Raw genomic sequence first — 18668 nt, 5'->3', positions numbered from 1 at the left:
TAGACCTGGAACTCACTTCTGCTTCTGCCTCCCAAGCGCTAGGATCACATACTTGCTGAAATAGTGTTCTTCTGATTCCCTTTAGTTTAGCTTGCCTTTAGCTTGGCTCACCAACAACTCCGACGCCTAGGAAAGAAGCGCACATGGCTGTAATGCCAGCGGCTCTCAAGGCATGGTGTTGACTTCCTGTCAGCTTGTGGGACAAAGGAAGTATGCTGCTGACAACCAGACGGTGCGTTAGAACATCAGGTGAGCATGCAACACTGTACTGCTAGCTGCCTGCAGACCAGAAGACAGCTGAGTTCAGGAAATACTTTGCCAAATTCTGGGGGTTTATTAAAATCAAAGAGGAGAAAAAGGAAATATTTTGCCTTTAGATGCTAATATATTTTAGACTTTCTTTTTCTGCTTTATAAAGTTAACCCAATATTTACATTTTCATATTGTGTGAATTTAACCATCTCAAATATGTTTTTCTTTTGTTATTGAAAGGTGCCAAAGGCTTCCTATGTTTTGTTTAGTTTGTTTGATTTTATTGTGGGGTTTGTTTTTACTAGAAATACCTTTTATATAGACTTGTCCCCAAGTGTCTGGGTCTACTTCAGTCTGTGTAATTGTATTTTATTTCAGTTTGTTTGTGTTTGTCTCTCAAGGCATTGGTGAAGTTTCAGATTTTTTTTTATTCTGCATTAAAGGAGAATAAATTCCAGAAAACATGCAAAAAAAAAAAAGAAAGAAAGAAAGAAATATCCAGTGCAAAACACTAAACTTGTTTGTGTCATTCAAACACAAGATGGGGCATATCATCACACAACCCCATGAATTGTTGCCTACATATATTCTGCTTTCTTTCAGTCCAAATCCAATGAAACTGGTTCATAATTGTACAATAGTCAGTAAACTCTCAGATAGTGTTGATTCTAGAATGCAACCAAATGAATGAATAAGAATAAGAATAAGAATAAGAATAAGAATAAGAATAAGGATAAGAATAAGAATAAGAAAAGTTTACACTTTGAAACACGGTGTTCCTTCACAGTCACTATTTGTTTCTAAGATACTAAGAAGTTATCTTTTAAACAAAACTTTTTCACAGCCACTACCACAAGGTAAAATGACCAAAAACAATGAGGGAAAATAAATATACTATAGAATATATGGATCACCATAAGTTATTAAATTTAAAAAATGAGGATATGGGAAGTAGTAATAATTAGGAATTCAAATATTAAGATGGCTTTTTCTTCACTAATGAATTGTGGAAGGTGGAGTGACTTTTTTGTTGTATTGGAAATAAAGGAAAGAGCAAGGCTTTCTCTCTGGACATTATTGAGCCTTTTAAACTTAATCTTTACCAAGTAAATTAACTGTGGATTTGTGAGGAAGTGTATAATTTTGGATAGAGCTGGATTAAGTATATTTTGGGAGTTGATCTGTTTATTGATTCTCAAGAAAATGGAAGCACAGGCCTTCGTTAGATATTCTTAACTGTCACTTCTGTGACATGGTCCATACTCTATACGGTCTGTCGATCTCAATGACTATAAACATAAGACTGCATCTCCCTGACTTGGATGTTGTAATACAATGTCTGGTGTGTCCCCCATAGCTCTGATTGTGCTATTCCTGGATGTCATTGTGAATCATCTGAAACAATTCACTTGACATCATTTCTAATTTTGTTCACATAATCAGATTGTTGAAACTTTCCAAGGAACAAATTTAAACAAAAGGGCTTCCTTCCACGCATTCACAAACATGAGTGATATCATGAATCCTGAAAATGAATTATCCTCCTAAGTATTTGCCTACCTGTGTTTATTACATGGGCTGTGGACACCAGTTGCAGAGCCTCAGGGAAGAAAGTACTTAAGTTTCCTCCAGGGCTCAGGAGCTGTCTGAAAATAAAATGAGTCATGAATATGAAACAAGCCTCTCTTTAGACTAGAGAAATAAAAGCTGGTAGAAATTCAATGTGCTGATATACATGGCACTTCACAATTCACACTGCCCAGATTTAAGGCAGGAAAAATATGTTCATTTTGAGAGGAGTCTTCTTCCTCCTTAACATTCCATTCCTCATGGCAAATTTCATTGATCCCAGGTGCTTTTGGAGAATACATTTGAATGAAGTCAGTGATGAAGATTTGGGGATGACTTGTGCCTTCATCCTTGCAGCAGTTCAGATGCCTATTGAGAAAGATTATTTCAACCAGACTCTGTATGTCCTGTAAGTGATTTGTATTTTCCATGTAAATGACAACTTGAATATTTCTTGAGTGCTCTGAGGATGAAGATTAGGCAAATCCTTGAGTCTTGTGACTTATTACAAAGTCTGAACACCAAGAAACAACCTTAATTCCTTTACAGATTCAATCCTATTTTCTCCTTTAATTAATCCAGTGAAGGTTTTGGTTTTCTTGCAGGTGGCTTCTGACTTAAAGGCTGGAAGCTAAGGAATAAAGGAATATCTACATTGATCCTTACCCTAAAGCCCTCCTATTAACAGTTTATATTGCACTCTAGACAATGATGACTTAGTGAAATTGATCCCGTAATATTTCATTGTGTTTTATTTGAAGTACATGTAAAAACTGTTCAAAAACTCTGCTGACAGTCCTTCCACAAGTGTGTTGCTCTTAGAGCATATACTGGTTCCAGTAATATTCATGGTACATATAGTTATCAAGAACTTTACATACATTCAAACTTACTCTTTCGAGTTCATTGTATGTGGTCACTTCTTACACTCAGAAATTCATACTTCATTTGAATGCCTGGATAGATTTTTATATGTATATGTGCAAGGAATATTTAGGTCATAATGGGTCAAGACATTCGTGTTTTAAAAGATAAAATTCAAAAGATATGTGGCTTCATGCTTCACAGAGTTTGTGTATAATCATTAGCTTTTATGTTTTATAAAATTCAGTTCAGCACTCACTCTTTAGAATAAAACATAATTGGAACATATGGAATCCAACAATATGTTTACATTCCTTGAATAGTGAGACTATCAATAACAGTGGTGACTGCTTCGGTTCCTTGTCACTAGCATGGGGGACAGTTGTGGTGTAGGATAGTTGGAACATTTGAGGACAGTGTTACAGGAATTGTCTATTAGCTTTTTGATCATTATTTAAGAAACATGTCTTCTCTTTTCATGTGTAAGTTGGTTAATCTCTGACCCTTTTAAGATATTTATATTTTGTGGGACTTCTTTCAGTAATTTTAGTAAATATTAATACACATGTTACCAGTGGGGTATCAATACAGTTTTTGTGGATTGCTGATTGTTGTTTTAAAACAAAGCCTATTATACTACTAGACTACACAGACAGCTTAAGTAACTGATGTTTCCTAAAGTAAAGTTGTAGGAAGTAGTTTAAGCACTGTACAAGGTCTACTCTCAAATTTCTTTTGTGTATTAGTAAATATTTGATTGAGATTTCTTGTTTGTGATAATAAGGAATATTCTAAAATAGTCTATTTTATAGAATATAGAGTGAAAACAAAACAGGGGTATAATTTTTAGTGAAAACCTGATTGTATTTACTTCAATTTAGTCATTAAATATATAGATGTATATTTAGTATTTATTGATAAGATTATATGAAATCACAAGGATGGGAGAGGAGATATCATTGTTTACATAAACATAAACAATCACAACATGGTATTATTCCCACTGTCTAATGGCCTACATTTTTTAACTAAAAGAAAATGAACATATTCTATAAATTTACACCAAAATCTCTTCTACTTTATAAGCATATAATACTGTCACATACAAACATCACTGCAATTTTCTTATTTTCCTAGTTCTCAGTGGGATGCTAGTATTGTTGTAGTGTAACTGGAAAGGTTGTCAAAGGTGCCTCCTAGAAATTATTTATAATGATTTGAAGTACCCAGAGTAAATATATCACATTCCTTTGTAAATAGAAAGGAGGAGAATAATATTAGGTGGTAGAATAGGCCCTTAATCTCTACACTAAATACCTGGCAAAATTGTATACCTGGGCATTTGAAGCAAGAATAGTCTACATCAAAGTATCTGATAAAACACTTGGATGTACTGCCCTCTAATGAACTAAATAGTCCTTGCTCAAATACATACAAACTTAAACATAGACAAATGTCAATTACCAAATGCATGTTTGATATTTGAATTTATTTAAAAATAAATCTTTAGAAAAGATTTTCTTTCAGCAAAAGATTGAAAGAAAAAATTAAGAATGTGTGAGTATATATAAAGGGACATGTTAAGAATATTGGCCACTAATTATAGGTGATTGTAAGTACAGGAACCAAATGTTGCTGCAGAAAGACCAGTATACGTTGATAAATCATGTTTTCACTTCCTTAAACAATCCAATTAATTTCACCATAAAATATTATGAACTCAATGGCTCTCATAGCACATGGTTACTCATATTACTCAATAATTTCCAAATGAAGACATGATTAGAATTAGTGTTTTGTCAATATCTGTCGTTTTCTCTTTATCTTCTGATCAAGCACTCAAAAACAGAGATTGAAATGCTCTCTGTGGATGGGGTGAGTACCATCTCTTATTTATGGGAGCCATAGTTTCATGAACTTTTAAAGTATATTCTATTTTCCAGGTTCTTGTTTCAATCTAATATCACAACAAAAACCTTTTGTTCCCATCTTTAGAGGTCAGATGCAGAAACTTCCAGTATAGCATAGTGCTTCTACTGAGAACAAATGATCATGTGTAGGCATCTGTCCATAATAAACACTGTACTCTTTTACAGAAAAACAACTAAAAACCACAAATATGCTTTGGCATTGGTGTTTGCAATGGATGAAATCAACAGGAATCCTGATCTTTTACCAAATATGTCTTTGATTATAAAATATACTTTGGGCCATTGTGATGGAAGAACTGTAAAACATACACCCTATTTATTTCATAAAAAGAAATACAACCCTATCCCTAATTATTTCTGTAATGAAGAGAGTATGTGTCCGTTTCTGCTTACAGGACCCAACTGGGAAGTATCTTTAAGTTTCTGGAACTACCTGGACAACTTCTTATCTCCACGTGTGAGTTATCATAGGCCAGGAATTCTAAACATCATGTCTCTTTGGAGGACTTTGATAGATATTAAAAAAGTTAATGGATGAGGTTGGACTTATGCTTCTGTAAATGTATGTAGTTCCAGGATACTTACTAATCAGAAACATGATAGGCCTTCTGCTAGGGTTCACCTCCAGTAGCTGACAGATTCCAGCAAGGAGGAAGAGAGGAGGCCATGAAGTAGTGAGTCTTGCATGGTGGTAGAGAACGTCTTACAGCCTTGACTGGCAATCAGAGTGTTTTCTTATAAAATCTCAACATCAGAGATTGATTTGTGTTGTTCCAAAACATAGAACATATTATTTCATTCCCAGATATCTGTTATCTTCATCTTGGTCATACGTTTAAATTATCATTGATAAACTATGAAATAACAGAATTTTTATTTACAAACATAGTTGTGGTATAAATTTAATAATCAGTAATAAACTGTAATGGAACAGAAATAAATTTTACAAACATTTCTCTATAACCCAATTTTTAAGTATCTAGAGTATTTTTTGCAAAGACATGAAACATAGCTTGGGAACTCATGACAATTTAGTGACTCTAGACAGAATGAAAAACTCCAATCTAGTCTGTGGAGTTAGCCATTTGACTACCAACCATTATAGTCAGAGTAAAAATTGTCATTAGACTTTCTGGTAAAAATTTCAGGTCCATACTGCCATAGTTATGATATGTCATTTTCTTTAATTATATGATGATTACATCATATCTTTGTAGAATATAATGCTATGTCTTATCTTGTTTTTTCTTTTGTTTCATCATCATAAGATACAAGATTAGACCTTTATAAGTGAACTTTTCTAAGAAAGAGGGGCTATGGTGTTCTGATACCTCATTCTTTCATATTTTTCCACATGATTATTTATCCATCATTATACGACACTTTGTATGGAAGAGATGACTCCATTCAATATTTTTTTCTGTATATTTTCTTCAAAAGGTCCAACTTATGAGTCTGATAAATTTTGCCCCATAGTTACATGGGTACTTAGTAGGATGAATTTTTCTAATCTGATATGCTGCTAACACTTTTAGGAGGTCAAATCTAGTTTATATTTTTAAATTTACTTTGATCTGAATATCTGTTTCCTGAGAAGCCACAGAGACAGACATTGCCAGAGTATTTTAGAGCCTTAAACTAAAAAGGAGATCTCAGGAATTTTTATGCGAATCACAACCTCTAGTGTACAAGTAATACCTTCAAGTAGAGCAATATAAGAATATCTTTTCCAAAAAGCTAAATCAGTATTGTATACAGGACTTTCCTGTTAAATCTTAGAAGCATTTATGGATTACATCATATATACCATTTTAATAAATATTAGTCAAATATCCCCAAGTTGTAAATGTATTAACATCCCTACAAATATTGAAAACACAGATATCAGGACTAAAACTGAAAGTCAGAAAGGCAGTTATTATAACATGTGAACACATTTTTGTTAATTCTTTGTCAAACAGCTATGCTTGCTGTTCCTATTAGAAGTGGATGTGCCAGACGTCCACTTGAATCAGAGGTGAGAGGAAAAGTTACAAGTAATCAACTGTTTGCAGGTAAATATGATTACAGGGTTTTTTCAACTGCACGATTCCTCATCCTATCCTCTGTGTTGTAGATCCTTCAGCTTACCTATGGACCTTTCCATTCCATCTTCAGTGATGATGAACAATATCCCTATCTCTAACAGATGGCCCCAAAGGACACATCTCTAGCATTGGCAATGGTCTCTTTCATACTTTACTTCAACTGGGACTGGGTTGGCCTTGTCATCCCAGATGATGATCAGGGCAATCAGTTTCTCTCAGAGTTGACAAAACAGAGCAAAAACAAGGAAATTTGCTTTGCCTTTGTGAAAATGATCTCAGTTGATAATGTTTCATTTGAATGAAAAACTGAAATGTACTATAACCAAATTGTAATGTCATCCACTGTTGGCCGCCTGCGCCAACGTAAATGAAAGAAAGGGTTCTTCTGGTAATAGGAGTAAGAAATAGATAGGAAAAGATTGAAAGAGATAAGAAGAGATAGGCTAGCCATACTGTACCTTACCCACGTGGGAAGATAAATATTAGACAACACAAGTTCTAGTCACTCAGTCATCTTGAATTTAATGCCTCTCCTTTGTTCCCCGAACAGGTAAAATACCTGGGGCAAAAACCCTTCCCCCAAAATACGTCAGTGTAACAGTCTAATCAGTGACTTCCTTGTTACTCTGTGGGGGTGGAGCTTCTGAATGTAACCGGAGCCAGGTTTCGCTCAACGGGCAGCTGCTGTGCTGGGGCCAAAGTGGTAGTTGTTTACTGTCTGGGCTTTGGGGAGGGAGTCCACAATCCACAAATGTTATTTTTGTTTATGGGGAAACATACAATTATATTGATTTGATCTTCAGAATGTGGGAACCTCCAGTTATACAGAGAATATGGGTCACCACAAAACAATGGAATTTCCCTACCAGTAAGGGAGACTTAACTCATGGCACATTCTATGGGATGTTTACTTTTCTATACCACCATGGTGAGATTTCTAGCTTTAAAAATTTTGTACAGACATGGTTCCATCTAAGAAGCAGAGATGTATATCTAGTAATGCCAGAGTGGAAATATTTTAACAATGAAGCCTCAGTGTCTAACTGTAAAATACTGAAGAACAATTTATCTAATGCCTCATTGGATTGGCTAATGGAACAGAAGTTTGACATGGCCTTTAGTGATGGTAGTCATGACATATACAATGCTGTGTATGTAATAGCCCATGCACTCCATGAGATGAATCTGCAACAGGTTGATAATCAAGCAATAGAGAATGGAAAAGGAGCCACGTCTCACTACTTGAAGGTAGAGTTTCTTCTATTGGATGAGCTTTGGTGTCTTCAATTGCATAGCTTTTAGAGTCTCTCAGATGCCCAGACTTAATGAAATAGGAAATACATTCCAAAATAGATAGGTTCCTTAACATTTTCCTTAAAAAGGGAAATCTACAGATTGTTATGATATGAATAGAAAAAGAATTCACAGATTAGCAATGAAAACATGCGGTTTTTATACAGAGCACCCAAATATCCATCAGCATACCTATTCCAATATTGGATATAAACAGTCCTTCCTCATCAATTTTCTCCATGATGAGAAAATGAGTTTTTATATTTGTCACTTATATGGAAATCATTTTAAGGTATGATTTTCATTAGGGTTCTCCAGTGATTCTACCCCCAGTGTAGACTCTCAAGAATTTACTTGTTTTTTTTCTTTTTTTTTTTTTAAGATTTATTTGTTATTATTCATATGTACACTGTAGCTGTCTTTAGACATACCAGAAGAGGGTGTCAGATCTCATTATGGGTGTTTGTGAGCTACCATGTGGTTGCTGGGATTTGAACTCAGGACCTTCAGAAGAGCAGTCAGAGCTCTTACCCACTGAACCATATCACCAGCCCCAAATTTACTTGTTTTTCTGAGAGAAATTAAACAAGAAATAGTGCTGGTATTCAGTTCCATCTGTAGAAATGTGTTTATATGTGTGAGTGTATCTTTCTCCCTCTGTATATGTATATGTTCTACCCTTTCTCTGTATCTGTGTTTATATTTGTTCTGCTTTGACCATACATGTTTATCTCTCTGAATGACTGTGGAAGCAAGCAACAATTTTTTTCTACACATGAGTTTCTTTCTATAAGTTTTTTTTTATATTTTTATGTCTGGTTTTTTGTGTTTTGTCAGATTATGTGTCTTTGTGTTCATTGTATGTATTTTGCATTGTATGTATTTTGTGTGCATTTATATGCACTTATATATATTTGTGCCTGCTTTACTGTGTATGTGTATGCATATTTCTTTGTACTTGGCATGGCCTTTGCCTACCTTTTTGTCATTAGGTGTGAATATAAGTTTGCCTGTGTATCAATATCATTCAGGGCTGGTGCTTATATATTTATACCTCTCCCCATTTATTGCTGTTTGTACATGTGTGTATGTGTATGTTTGTATGTGTACCAGTGTGTGTATTTTTGTGATTTCATATCTGTGATTTTAGTTGAGTGCATATGTATGTCTTTTATGTGCCTGGATGTTTACATATGTGTGAAAACACGTATGTATTTGTGTATAAGTGTATAGCTGTATTATATGTGACTTGGAAAAGACATGAGCCTCTCTCTGTATTAATGTGTGTGTTTCTGTGTGTGTGTGTGTGTGTGTGTTGCATATGTGTGTGTGTGTGTGTGTGTGTGTGTTGCATATCTTTGCTTCTGCATTTTTCTCTATTCTTGTTTGGTAGTTTTTACTGAGAGTACTTAAGTTCTGGCAATATTATGACTATTTCATTTATCCAAATGCATATGTTGTGATTTCTCTCTTTCATTCTTTAAATATATTCACTTTGTATGAAATCAGAATACATTTTTTACTCGAAGGAATGGTACATACATTATAGTGCAATGCTTGTCTTTTAGATAAACTCCTTTCTTAGAAAGACCCACTTCATTAATCCTCTTGGGGACAAAGTGATTATGAAACAGAGAGTAATTCTGCAGGAAGACTATGACATTTTTCATTTTGGGAATCTTTCACAACACCTTGGGATTAAGGTGAAGTTAGGAAAGTTCAGCCCATATTTTCGACATGGTCAACACTTTCACTTATATGTAGACATGCTTGAATTGTCCACAGGAAGTAGAAAGGTGAGTGTGTACTAACTTATTGATTTATAATACACAGCAGCAAACACTGTTAAGTAGATACATGGCAACATATTGAAATGAAATTTTTTGTCACACCAGGAACCAATTTCTAGGCTCCTGTATTACATTTCTTTTTTTCACTTTTGACATCTTTACCAATTCTTTGAAGATTTCAAACATGCATAATATATACCTTTTTCATATCGGAACCATTTTCTGAAATTTAATGAATACAAAACTGTTCTTCACCACTGTTTGATATTCTTTCCTTTAAATTAAACAAAATTTTATTCATATCATTGTTGTTATTATACATTAATCTCCTCCCTTAACTTAAACCTCTGAAGCAGGTATTGACAAGAGAGAGACTAATGTTGCTGTTATGAAACACTAAGAGTCATAATTGCTAATCCTTGTCATTATATCCAAAAATGTTTTCCCATAGGATAAAAGGATACCACAACATTTACAAATGAACACAATTACAGAAATTCATATTCACAGAAATATCACTTTTACATAAATTTGAAGAACCCCTTCACACTTTTAAGTAAGATGAACAGAAGGTCAAAGGAACCTATAAACAGCACTAGAACAACAGACAAAGAAATGGCTATTAAAACACCTCAAATACAGCAATAACAGCAACCAGACAAAAGCAACCCAATAATTTTCAGCTATAATTGAACATTTGTGTTAACATTCTCTAAATGAAATTAAAGACAACAAGGCTGGTTTATTTTTTAAGATATTTCTAAGCTTCCTGCAGAGGGTAGGGAGACACATTTACAAGCAAGAAGAGAACTTTTCATTATTTTAAAAAAAAATTGAGGAAAACATTATAATGTATAATAAGAGGCAAAAAGGAAATTTGAAAACAACACATTTCAAGGGTATATATGTAATAATTCTTGACAAAAACACCTACCAAAAGAACACAACACACAACAGAAAGATCATTCTCTGAGAAAAGAGAGAATTTTCTTGAAGTTGTGATTGTTTTATTTATTGGAAATAGCATGTCAGTCTCATGTAAAATATCCTAATTACAGTTTCCCTTCATTCTGTTGGGATGTGACGAATTCTCAGTTTTTCTGGCAAGTATATCAGAGTTAATACTCCTATTTCTCTCCCAACATCCTTTTCCATCAGATCTACTTTCTGTCTCTCATTAGAAAATAACAGGATTCTATGGGAGAATAATAAAATAAAACAACACTAAACAAAAACTAAGACATCATAATAGGACAAAATTTTCATAACACATTATGGGAGACATATGAATTAGAACTAGGTGAAAGGACCAGGAAATCCTACTTCATATCTTATATGAATACTAGTGATTGAAGCATGAGATACTGATAGACAATTGAGTCATAGTTATTTGCTCTTTAGTACTAAGAATACTTTATTTTTGAAACTATTATTCAACTTATGAATTCTATAATCAGAACATCTGGAACTATTAATGCCAATTATGTAATCCACATGTGCATGTGAATAAGAATAATAAGAAGCTCTTATACACTGATAATGTTGAACTGCAAAAGCAATTCCTTGGACACAATGATGTTATATGGCAATGGGAATTCTACATAAAAACCCTGAAACATAAAAGGACCCCAGCTTCTTTTTCCTTAAAGAACTTTTCATGACCCAAGACTGGGCTAAATTAAGCCTTTCCCTCCCACCTTCCCCAAGTTTTGATTCCTGAATTTCCTACTTAAATGTTACTGCCGACCCTTGAATCTTAAGGTAAGATACCACTCTTTCTTTAAGCTCTGCCTAGTGACCATCCTGTCTTTCTGAAGATACAGAAAGCAGTGCTCCCTCCCCCACAATTGTTTGTCCCCAGGATATATGCCAGCCTGGCTGCTGTTGCTGTGACAGCAGCAAGTCTTCCCTGGTCCCTTCCCACTGCCAGCGGCCAGTTACCAGAGACACTGATCACTCCTTGGCTCAAAACTTCTGTGGGCTGTGCACTGCCTGGAAGGTCAGAGTTCTGCTTCTTAGCACAGTGCACTCTCCCCAGCCCTTCTGTTTTCTTTCCACTTGGCATCCTGCAGCTTGCCCTCAAGGGATCTTAGCAGCTGAGATGTCTTCTATCTTTATTTTGTGTAGTCTCTCTCCCATGACCCATTTCCTTCTTAGAGCCTCAACTCCCCAAACCATCTGAAATTCTCCGACAGCAATCTCTGATGCCATAATGTACCTGCCCCTGGTTGGCAGTCATCTCAGTGCATTGCACTTGGTTTTACTGACTTTAAATAAAATAAAATAACATCCAACCTGGATTGGTGTCAACTCTCTATCTATTCAGTCAGAGAAATTTTTTTTGAGTTGTGCTAATTACAACATATTTAAGGAAGCACTATTTAAACATAAATGAGATTTAAATACCCCTCATATGTGTCCTCAAATGTGCATTATTTGTCACAGTATACTTTAATATTTTCAATGAAGAAACAGTAAGTAAATAGCAAGATTATGTATATATAGAAATGTATTATTTTTACCTTTGTGCCTTCAATAGGGCCTGATATGTAGTAGGGCTTTTATAGAAAAATTTGCAATCATATTCCTAACATTCAACTGGTATGCTTCTTAAAGTAGGCTAGAGAAAAAAAAACTAGTATTTATTATCAGTGTTAATTTTCAAGTTTTATATACTACCACTTTCTTTATTTCTCTCATTTAAAAAAATCAGTGCATTACCAACTCCAGGCAATGTAGTAATGAAGTATTATCTTTTGACATACATTCTCTCTCAAGGCATTCAGAGCTCTTATTCAAAGCTTTCACTGTCTGAAACATCCTACAGTTTTTATATGGCCATCCTAAGCAGTGCTTTATGCTTGAATTTTCCTTCCCTATCAATTTTTACCTCTTCCAGGTCATATTTCATTAAAGTTGTGTTCTAAGAAAAGGTGATCTTGAGTTTTGTTATAAACCTCTATCTTAATTGTGAGCAAATGAACACATTAAGATTCGTGTTTTTAAAAGATAGTTGTAAAATTTAGCATTTTATAGCTCTATTCGTGATGTAGAACTAGGTTAACAATTTTGAATAACCATGACAATGGTCTGAATATAATACTATAAGGTGACTTTTCTATACGAAGTATAAACTGATTATCATTTGGCTCTTAAAAAAAAAAAAACAATAGTACCTGTAGCTTAATACAAGTAAGACACATAGAGCCTTACTACTAAACCTGCCCTTATATTACTGTTGTTTATTACTTTTTTAGGGTTGAAGACTGAACCTACTATGTGTTAGACTAGCAGCTAATCAAGAAATATACTCCCATTTTTATTGTTATTTTTGTATTTGTGGCTTATTTCCAATTTTTCAAATTGGATATTTTATTTATTTGCATTTCACATGTTATCCACTTTCCCTGCTTCCTCTCTGAAAACCCACAATACCATACCCCCTTAACTTCCTTATATGAGGGTGTTTCCCCTCCCACCTACCCACTTCTGGCTCATTGCCAAAACATTCCTCTACACTGGGGCATCAAGCCTTCACAGGACCAAGTGCCTCACTTCCCATTGATGCCATATAGGCCCTTTAAACTCTTTCAGCCCTTCCCCTAACACTTCCATTGGAGTCGCTGTGCTCAATCTGATGGTTGACTGTGAGCATCTACATCTGTATTGGCCAGAATCAGGCAGAGCTTTTCAGAAGACAGCTATATTAGGGTCCAGTTATCAAGCACTTCTTGACATCCACAATGGTGTCTGGGTTTAGTGTCTGTATGTGGGATGGATCTCTAGGTGGAGCACTCTCTCTGTGGCCTTTCCTTCAGTCTCTGCTCCACTCTTTGTGCCTGTATTTCTGTTAGACAGGAGCTAGTCTGGGTTATAATTTTGGAGATAGGTGTGTGTACCCATCCTTCATGGGAGGGCCATGCTAACTTCTGGATATGGTCTTGACAGCTTTCCCTTCCCATTGTAGGGTATTTCAGCTAATGTCATTATTGTGGTGTCCTGGGCGGCTCTTGTTTTCCTGGTATCTGTGACTTTCTGGTTGCTACCCACAGAACCCTTTCCCCAATTGCTACATACTCTTCAAATTCCTGACCCTCTGTACTTCTCCTCCATCTTCTCCCATACCTCATTCTTCCCTTATTTCCCCCTCCCCTTCTTCTCTTCCTCCCTGGGAGAATTTATTGCAGGGATGCAAGCATAGTTCACTATAAGCAGATCCATTAAGTGTAATACATTACAGAATAGAGAATTACATTATTTTCCAAAAATGTTCAGAAATGTTTCTTAACCAAGTCCAGCATTCATTCAGAGATAAAGAAACAAAAGAAGTGATAGAAAATAAGGAACATATATTGATATTAGAACATTTTCTTTCACAAACCTATTGAAAGTTCTATAATACCAACAGAGAAAATTATTATCCATGAAAATCAGAAATAATATCAGGTAGTTTTTGAGGTCTATGTTTTTATCCAAGCACTTTAGAGGCAGAGATCTAAAAATCACTGTCTGTTTCTTGCCAGTCTGCCCTGTATTGTGAGCCCAAACCAGCCCTGTATAATATGGAGACACTACCTTAAAATAAATTAACATAAAGTATAAAAGTATGCCCATTTTCCTAATTCTAACTCAAAATACTCTTTCAAACATTACAAAGGTTTAACATAAATTTAAAGAAAATAACGGGGAAGAAAGGAGAAAATATGCTCTGATCTTCATTGGGAGTATCAATCTACCAGTACTTCATAGTAAGACCCTGTTTCAACAATATCAAAAACATAGGAAGATTTCTTTAAATCTTTTAAAAACAACCTAATTTTTATCCAGCAGTTTCCAACATTTGCAGCCAATGTAGATCATTTTGACTTCATGAAACACTCCATATTCAAGGTCACTACACATCAATTTATCATTCCCAAATATATTAAACAAGTGTCTGCATATTCTATTGTTTTTTTATATACAGTTTCTCATGCCTTGTAATGGTAATTTATCTAAGGTCATAATTGTTATCTGCAATTTAAGGACATAATTTTCCTGTTTTAAATTTCTTCCAACTGTAACTTGCTTATCTGATGCTTTAGTTATACTTTGATCATAAGTAAAGTGAAGAGGAAAAAGTGATTTGACATATGGCTTATAGTCAAAGAAAGACATGTACAGATATCTGGAAACTGGAACTAAAGCATAGATCTTAAAAGAACACTACTTACTTGCTCAATTGCCCACAGTGTGATGGGCTCTCCTATATCAATTACAAATTAAGAAAATGCTTCAAAGATATAAAGACAGGCTAGTGTTTGGTGAGAAAATATCTCAATTAAAGTTTTCTCCATCTGTTCACAGCACTTAGTGCCAAATTGAAAATAATTAACTAAAAAACATCAGGTTGCAATTTCTGTAGTTTTGCACACAGCTCAATATCAGCACATTTTCCTGAAATACTAGACAATCAAAAGTATCCAACATTTCTTCAATGCCTTTCCAATAGTCATAGCTAGTCATTAAACAATGAACAGAGTGAAATTTCAATCAGCCGGTATGCATAAAATGAGCTAATTGAAATCTTAATGTGCTAATATAAAACATAAAAGAAATACCTAAAATTCATGACCAGTATGTGTCTAATTTTTTTTCTCAGATGCCATCCTCTGTGTGCAGTGCAGATTGTAGTCCTGGATTCAGAAGACTCTGGAAGGAAGGAATGGCAGCCTGCTGTTTTGTTTGCATCCCCTGCCCTGAAAATGAAATTTCTAATGAGACAAGTGAGTGTTTGATGCTTTGATAAATCCTGCAAATATATATTCCTCTTATACCAAATTGGGACAATGAAATCAACTAAAATACAACTGCAAATATAAAATATATTATGTAATTAATTTATTAGTTGTAGATATAAAAATCATTTAAAAAAATCTTTCAAAAACAAACCTACTGTGTGCCTTGACGCACATATTGACTCATTGAAAATTCATGGCAGATTACATTTCACAAAGAAATACTTTAGAAAATATAATTGCAATTTGAAGGAATTCTGCACAAGATTTGCCAAATAATTAATCTATTATAAAACTACACGTACATTAGATTTTAGTCATAATTTTGAGGGTATTAAATTAATCATATTTCATGAATATATATGTCCTAAATATGATTGTATACTCCATGTACAGATAGGATCCCATGAAGAGCCAAATATAATATCAAATCTATTGGACTAGATCATGAAACTGCTAGGTACAAAATCTATGTTCTTTGTAAAATTAATATAGAAGCCAAAGTATTCACAAATTTGTAAGAAAATGCTAAGTATGTAATATTCAGAGGGACATGATCAAAGCCAGATGTAATATCATTCCAGGAAGTAGGGGGAAAAAGTTGCCCATGACATTACCATGTTGGGAATTACAAATTAAGAATGCAGTACTATTGCTTAACACAAACCAACTCAGTTACCAATCTTGCTCGCGGACGCCTCTGTTACATTGGTCATTCTGTTTCTCAATACTGATTACACCCCTGAGTGTATACACAGACACTGAGTCCCATAAGAATGGAGATGAGGCAAGGATGAAAGTACCCAGAATTCCAAATGAAGAAGGAATCAAGGTGAAAAACCTTATAGTAGAAAGTTTCTAAAAGTTTGGTTTTCCTTCAGTGTTAAATCTAGTACATCTCATGAACAATAATCAGAATTTTGTTTCATTATTCCCAGATGAGAAAACATCTTAGGGCTTATTTCTTAAATATTTTCTACTTTTCAAAAATAAACATTGTATTTCCTCTCATCCTGTACCTTCTTCTTGTGACTTATGACAGGAATCACTTAAATTCAATAATGCAACTGCTACTTTTACATGAATACATACATATTAATATATACACATAAACAGTCAATATGTTCAATTTAATGCTGTTTCTATGTCAATGAGTTAGGAAATCTTGCTTTCTGATAACATTATAAATGATATAATCAACAAAGTTAAATAGACAAATAATTGCTTGGTTTTATTTCCCTTAAATCTTTATGACCATTATGAACTAAAAGAGATACTGTGCAGCAATATCCTTGATATTACATTCTCAGCATCAAAGGATGCATTGCAAGGTTTCTTTCAAAACCCTTACTTGAAATACCTTATCAATAAAATTTCTGAAGCAGCACTAACTAAACTTTCCTTTGGATATCAGATATGGATCAATGTGTGAGTTGTCCAGAATACCAGTATGCCAACTCAGAGCAGAACAAATGCATTCAGAAAGATGTCACCTTTCTAAGCTATGAAGATCCCTTGGGGTCTTAATGGCCTTCTGTTTCTCTGCGTTCACAGCTCTGGTACTTTAGGTCTTTGTGAAGCACCATGACACTCCTATTGTGAAGACCAATAAAAGAATCCTCAGCTACCTATTACTCATATCACTCATGTTCTGTTTTCTGTGCTCCTTTTTCTTCATTGGCCATCCTAACAGAGCCACTTGTAGCTTACAAAAAATCACATTTGGAATTGTATTCACTGTGGCTGTTTCCACAGTTCTGGCCAAAACAGTCACTGTGGTTCTGGCATTCAAAGTCACAGATCCAGGAAGAAGGTTAAGAAACTTTCTGGTATCAGGGACACCCAACTATATTATTCCCATATGTTCCCTATTCCAATGTCTTCTGTGTGCAATCTGGCTAGCAGTTTCTCCTCCCTTTGTTGATACTGATGAACACTCTCAGCCTGGTCAGATCATCATTGTGTGCAACAAGAGCTCAGTTACTGCATTCTACTGTGTCCTGGGATACTTGGCCTGCCTGGCCCTTGGAAGCTTCACTATGGCTTTCTTGGCAAAAAATCTGAGTGACACAGTCCACAAAGCCAAGTTCTTGACCTTCAGCATGCTAGTGTTCTGCAGTGTCTGGGTCACCTTCCTCCCTGTCTACCATAGTGCCAAGGGCAAGGTCATGGTTGCTGTGGAGATCTTCTCCATCTTGGCATCCAGTGCAGGGATGCTTGGATATATCTTTGCTCCCAAGATCTACATTATTTTAATGAGACCAGAGAGAAATTCTATCGAAAAGATCAGGGAAAAATCATATTTCTGAACAAATATTTCAGGAATTCTGTCAAATGTAAAGTTGGTACATACCCACCAAATATTGGGTTATAGCGCATGTATCTAGTTTTTGAATCACTCTCACTGACTCTTCTAGTGATGTCTAGAAGTATCATAGCTATCGATCTTGTGTGCATTGTCTGTAAAATCTTGCGCTCATTCACCTGCTTCATTTCCTCTGACATAAATAAAATTCTCAAGTTACTACAATTTTATTCATCAGTTTTGCTTTCATGGAGATTTCCCCCCCTGGCAACTTCCACAAAAAGTTGATACGGCAGTTGAATCCATGAATTTGTATAGAAAATGAGATCCAGTACAGACAGAGCTACAAATAGAAACCATCTATGAAACCAAACAATCAGTCAGAGAAACAAACTAACTAAATAATCAACAAATATGAAATCAAAACATATTTTCTGATTTCCTGTAGGAACAGACACTTGACAGAATACTGCCTGTTTTTCAGCTGCTCTTCAAGCTATTGGCCAGTAGTCTAAGGAGAAAATGTTTCTTTTCTGCTCTCAAATACCAAAATATTTTATCCAACAATGGACAAAACACAGGGGCCCCTGAGGATGGATTGGGAATAGTTGCAAGAAGCAGAGGAGGAGGGCAACCCATAGGAAGACCAGCAGTCTCAACTAACCTAACAACCAAGATCTCTCAGACACTGAGCCTCTAACCAGGCAGCACACACCAGCTGATATGAAGCCCCAAACAAAAATGCAGCGTACCATATTTGTGGCCAGTATGATGGCTAGGGAGATAAATCCCTTAACACT

General features: G+C 35.0%; 1 protein-coding gene across 1 annotated transcript; it reads left to right on the top strand.

Annotated features, from left to right (window-relative positions):
• Positions 1-2033: 2033 nt before the first annotated feature.
• Positions 2034-17872, top strand: LOC116101626 (vomeronasal type-2 receptor 116-like). Its single transcript, XM_031385330.1, is given in 8 exon segments — positions 2034-2230; positions 4782-5073; positions 6733-7037; positions 7441-7951; positions 9565-9792; positions 15428-15551; positions 16978-17082; positions 17085-17872. Coding segments are annotated over 8 exon segments (2550 nt in total).
• The last annotated feature ends 796 nt before the right edge of the window (positions 17873-18668 follow it).

This window comes from Mastomys coucha, unplaced genomic scaffold, assembly GCF_008632895.1.
Source record: "Mastomys coucha isolate ucsf_1 unplaced genomic scaffold, UCSF_Mcou_1 pScaffold21, whole genome shotgun sequence".
NCBI lineage: Eukaryota > Metazoa > Chordata > Mammalia > Rodentia > Muridae > Mastomys > Mastomys coucha.
Note: the sequence above shows the minus strand (reverse complement) of the source record. Positions and strands in the feature narration are given on the sequence as shown.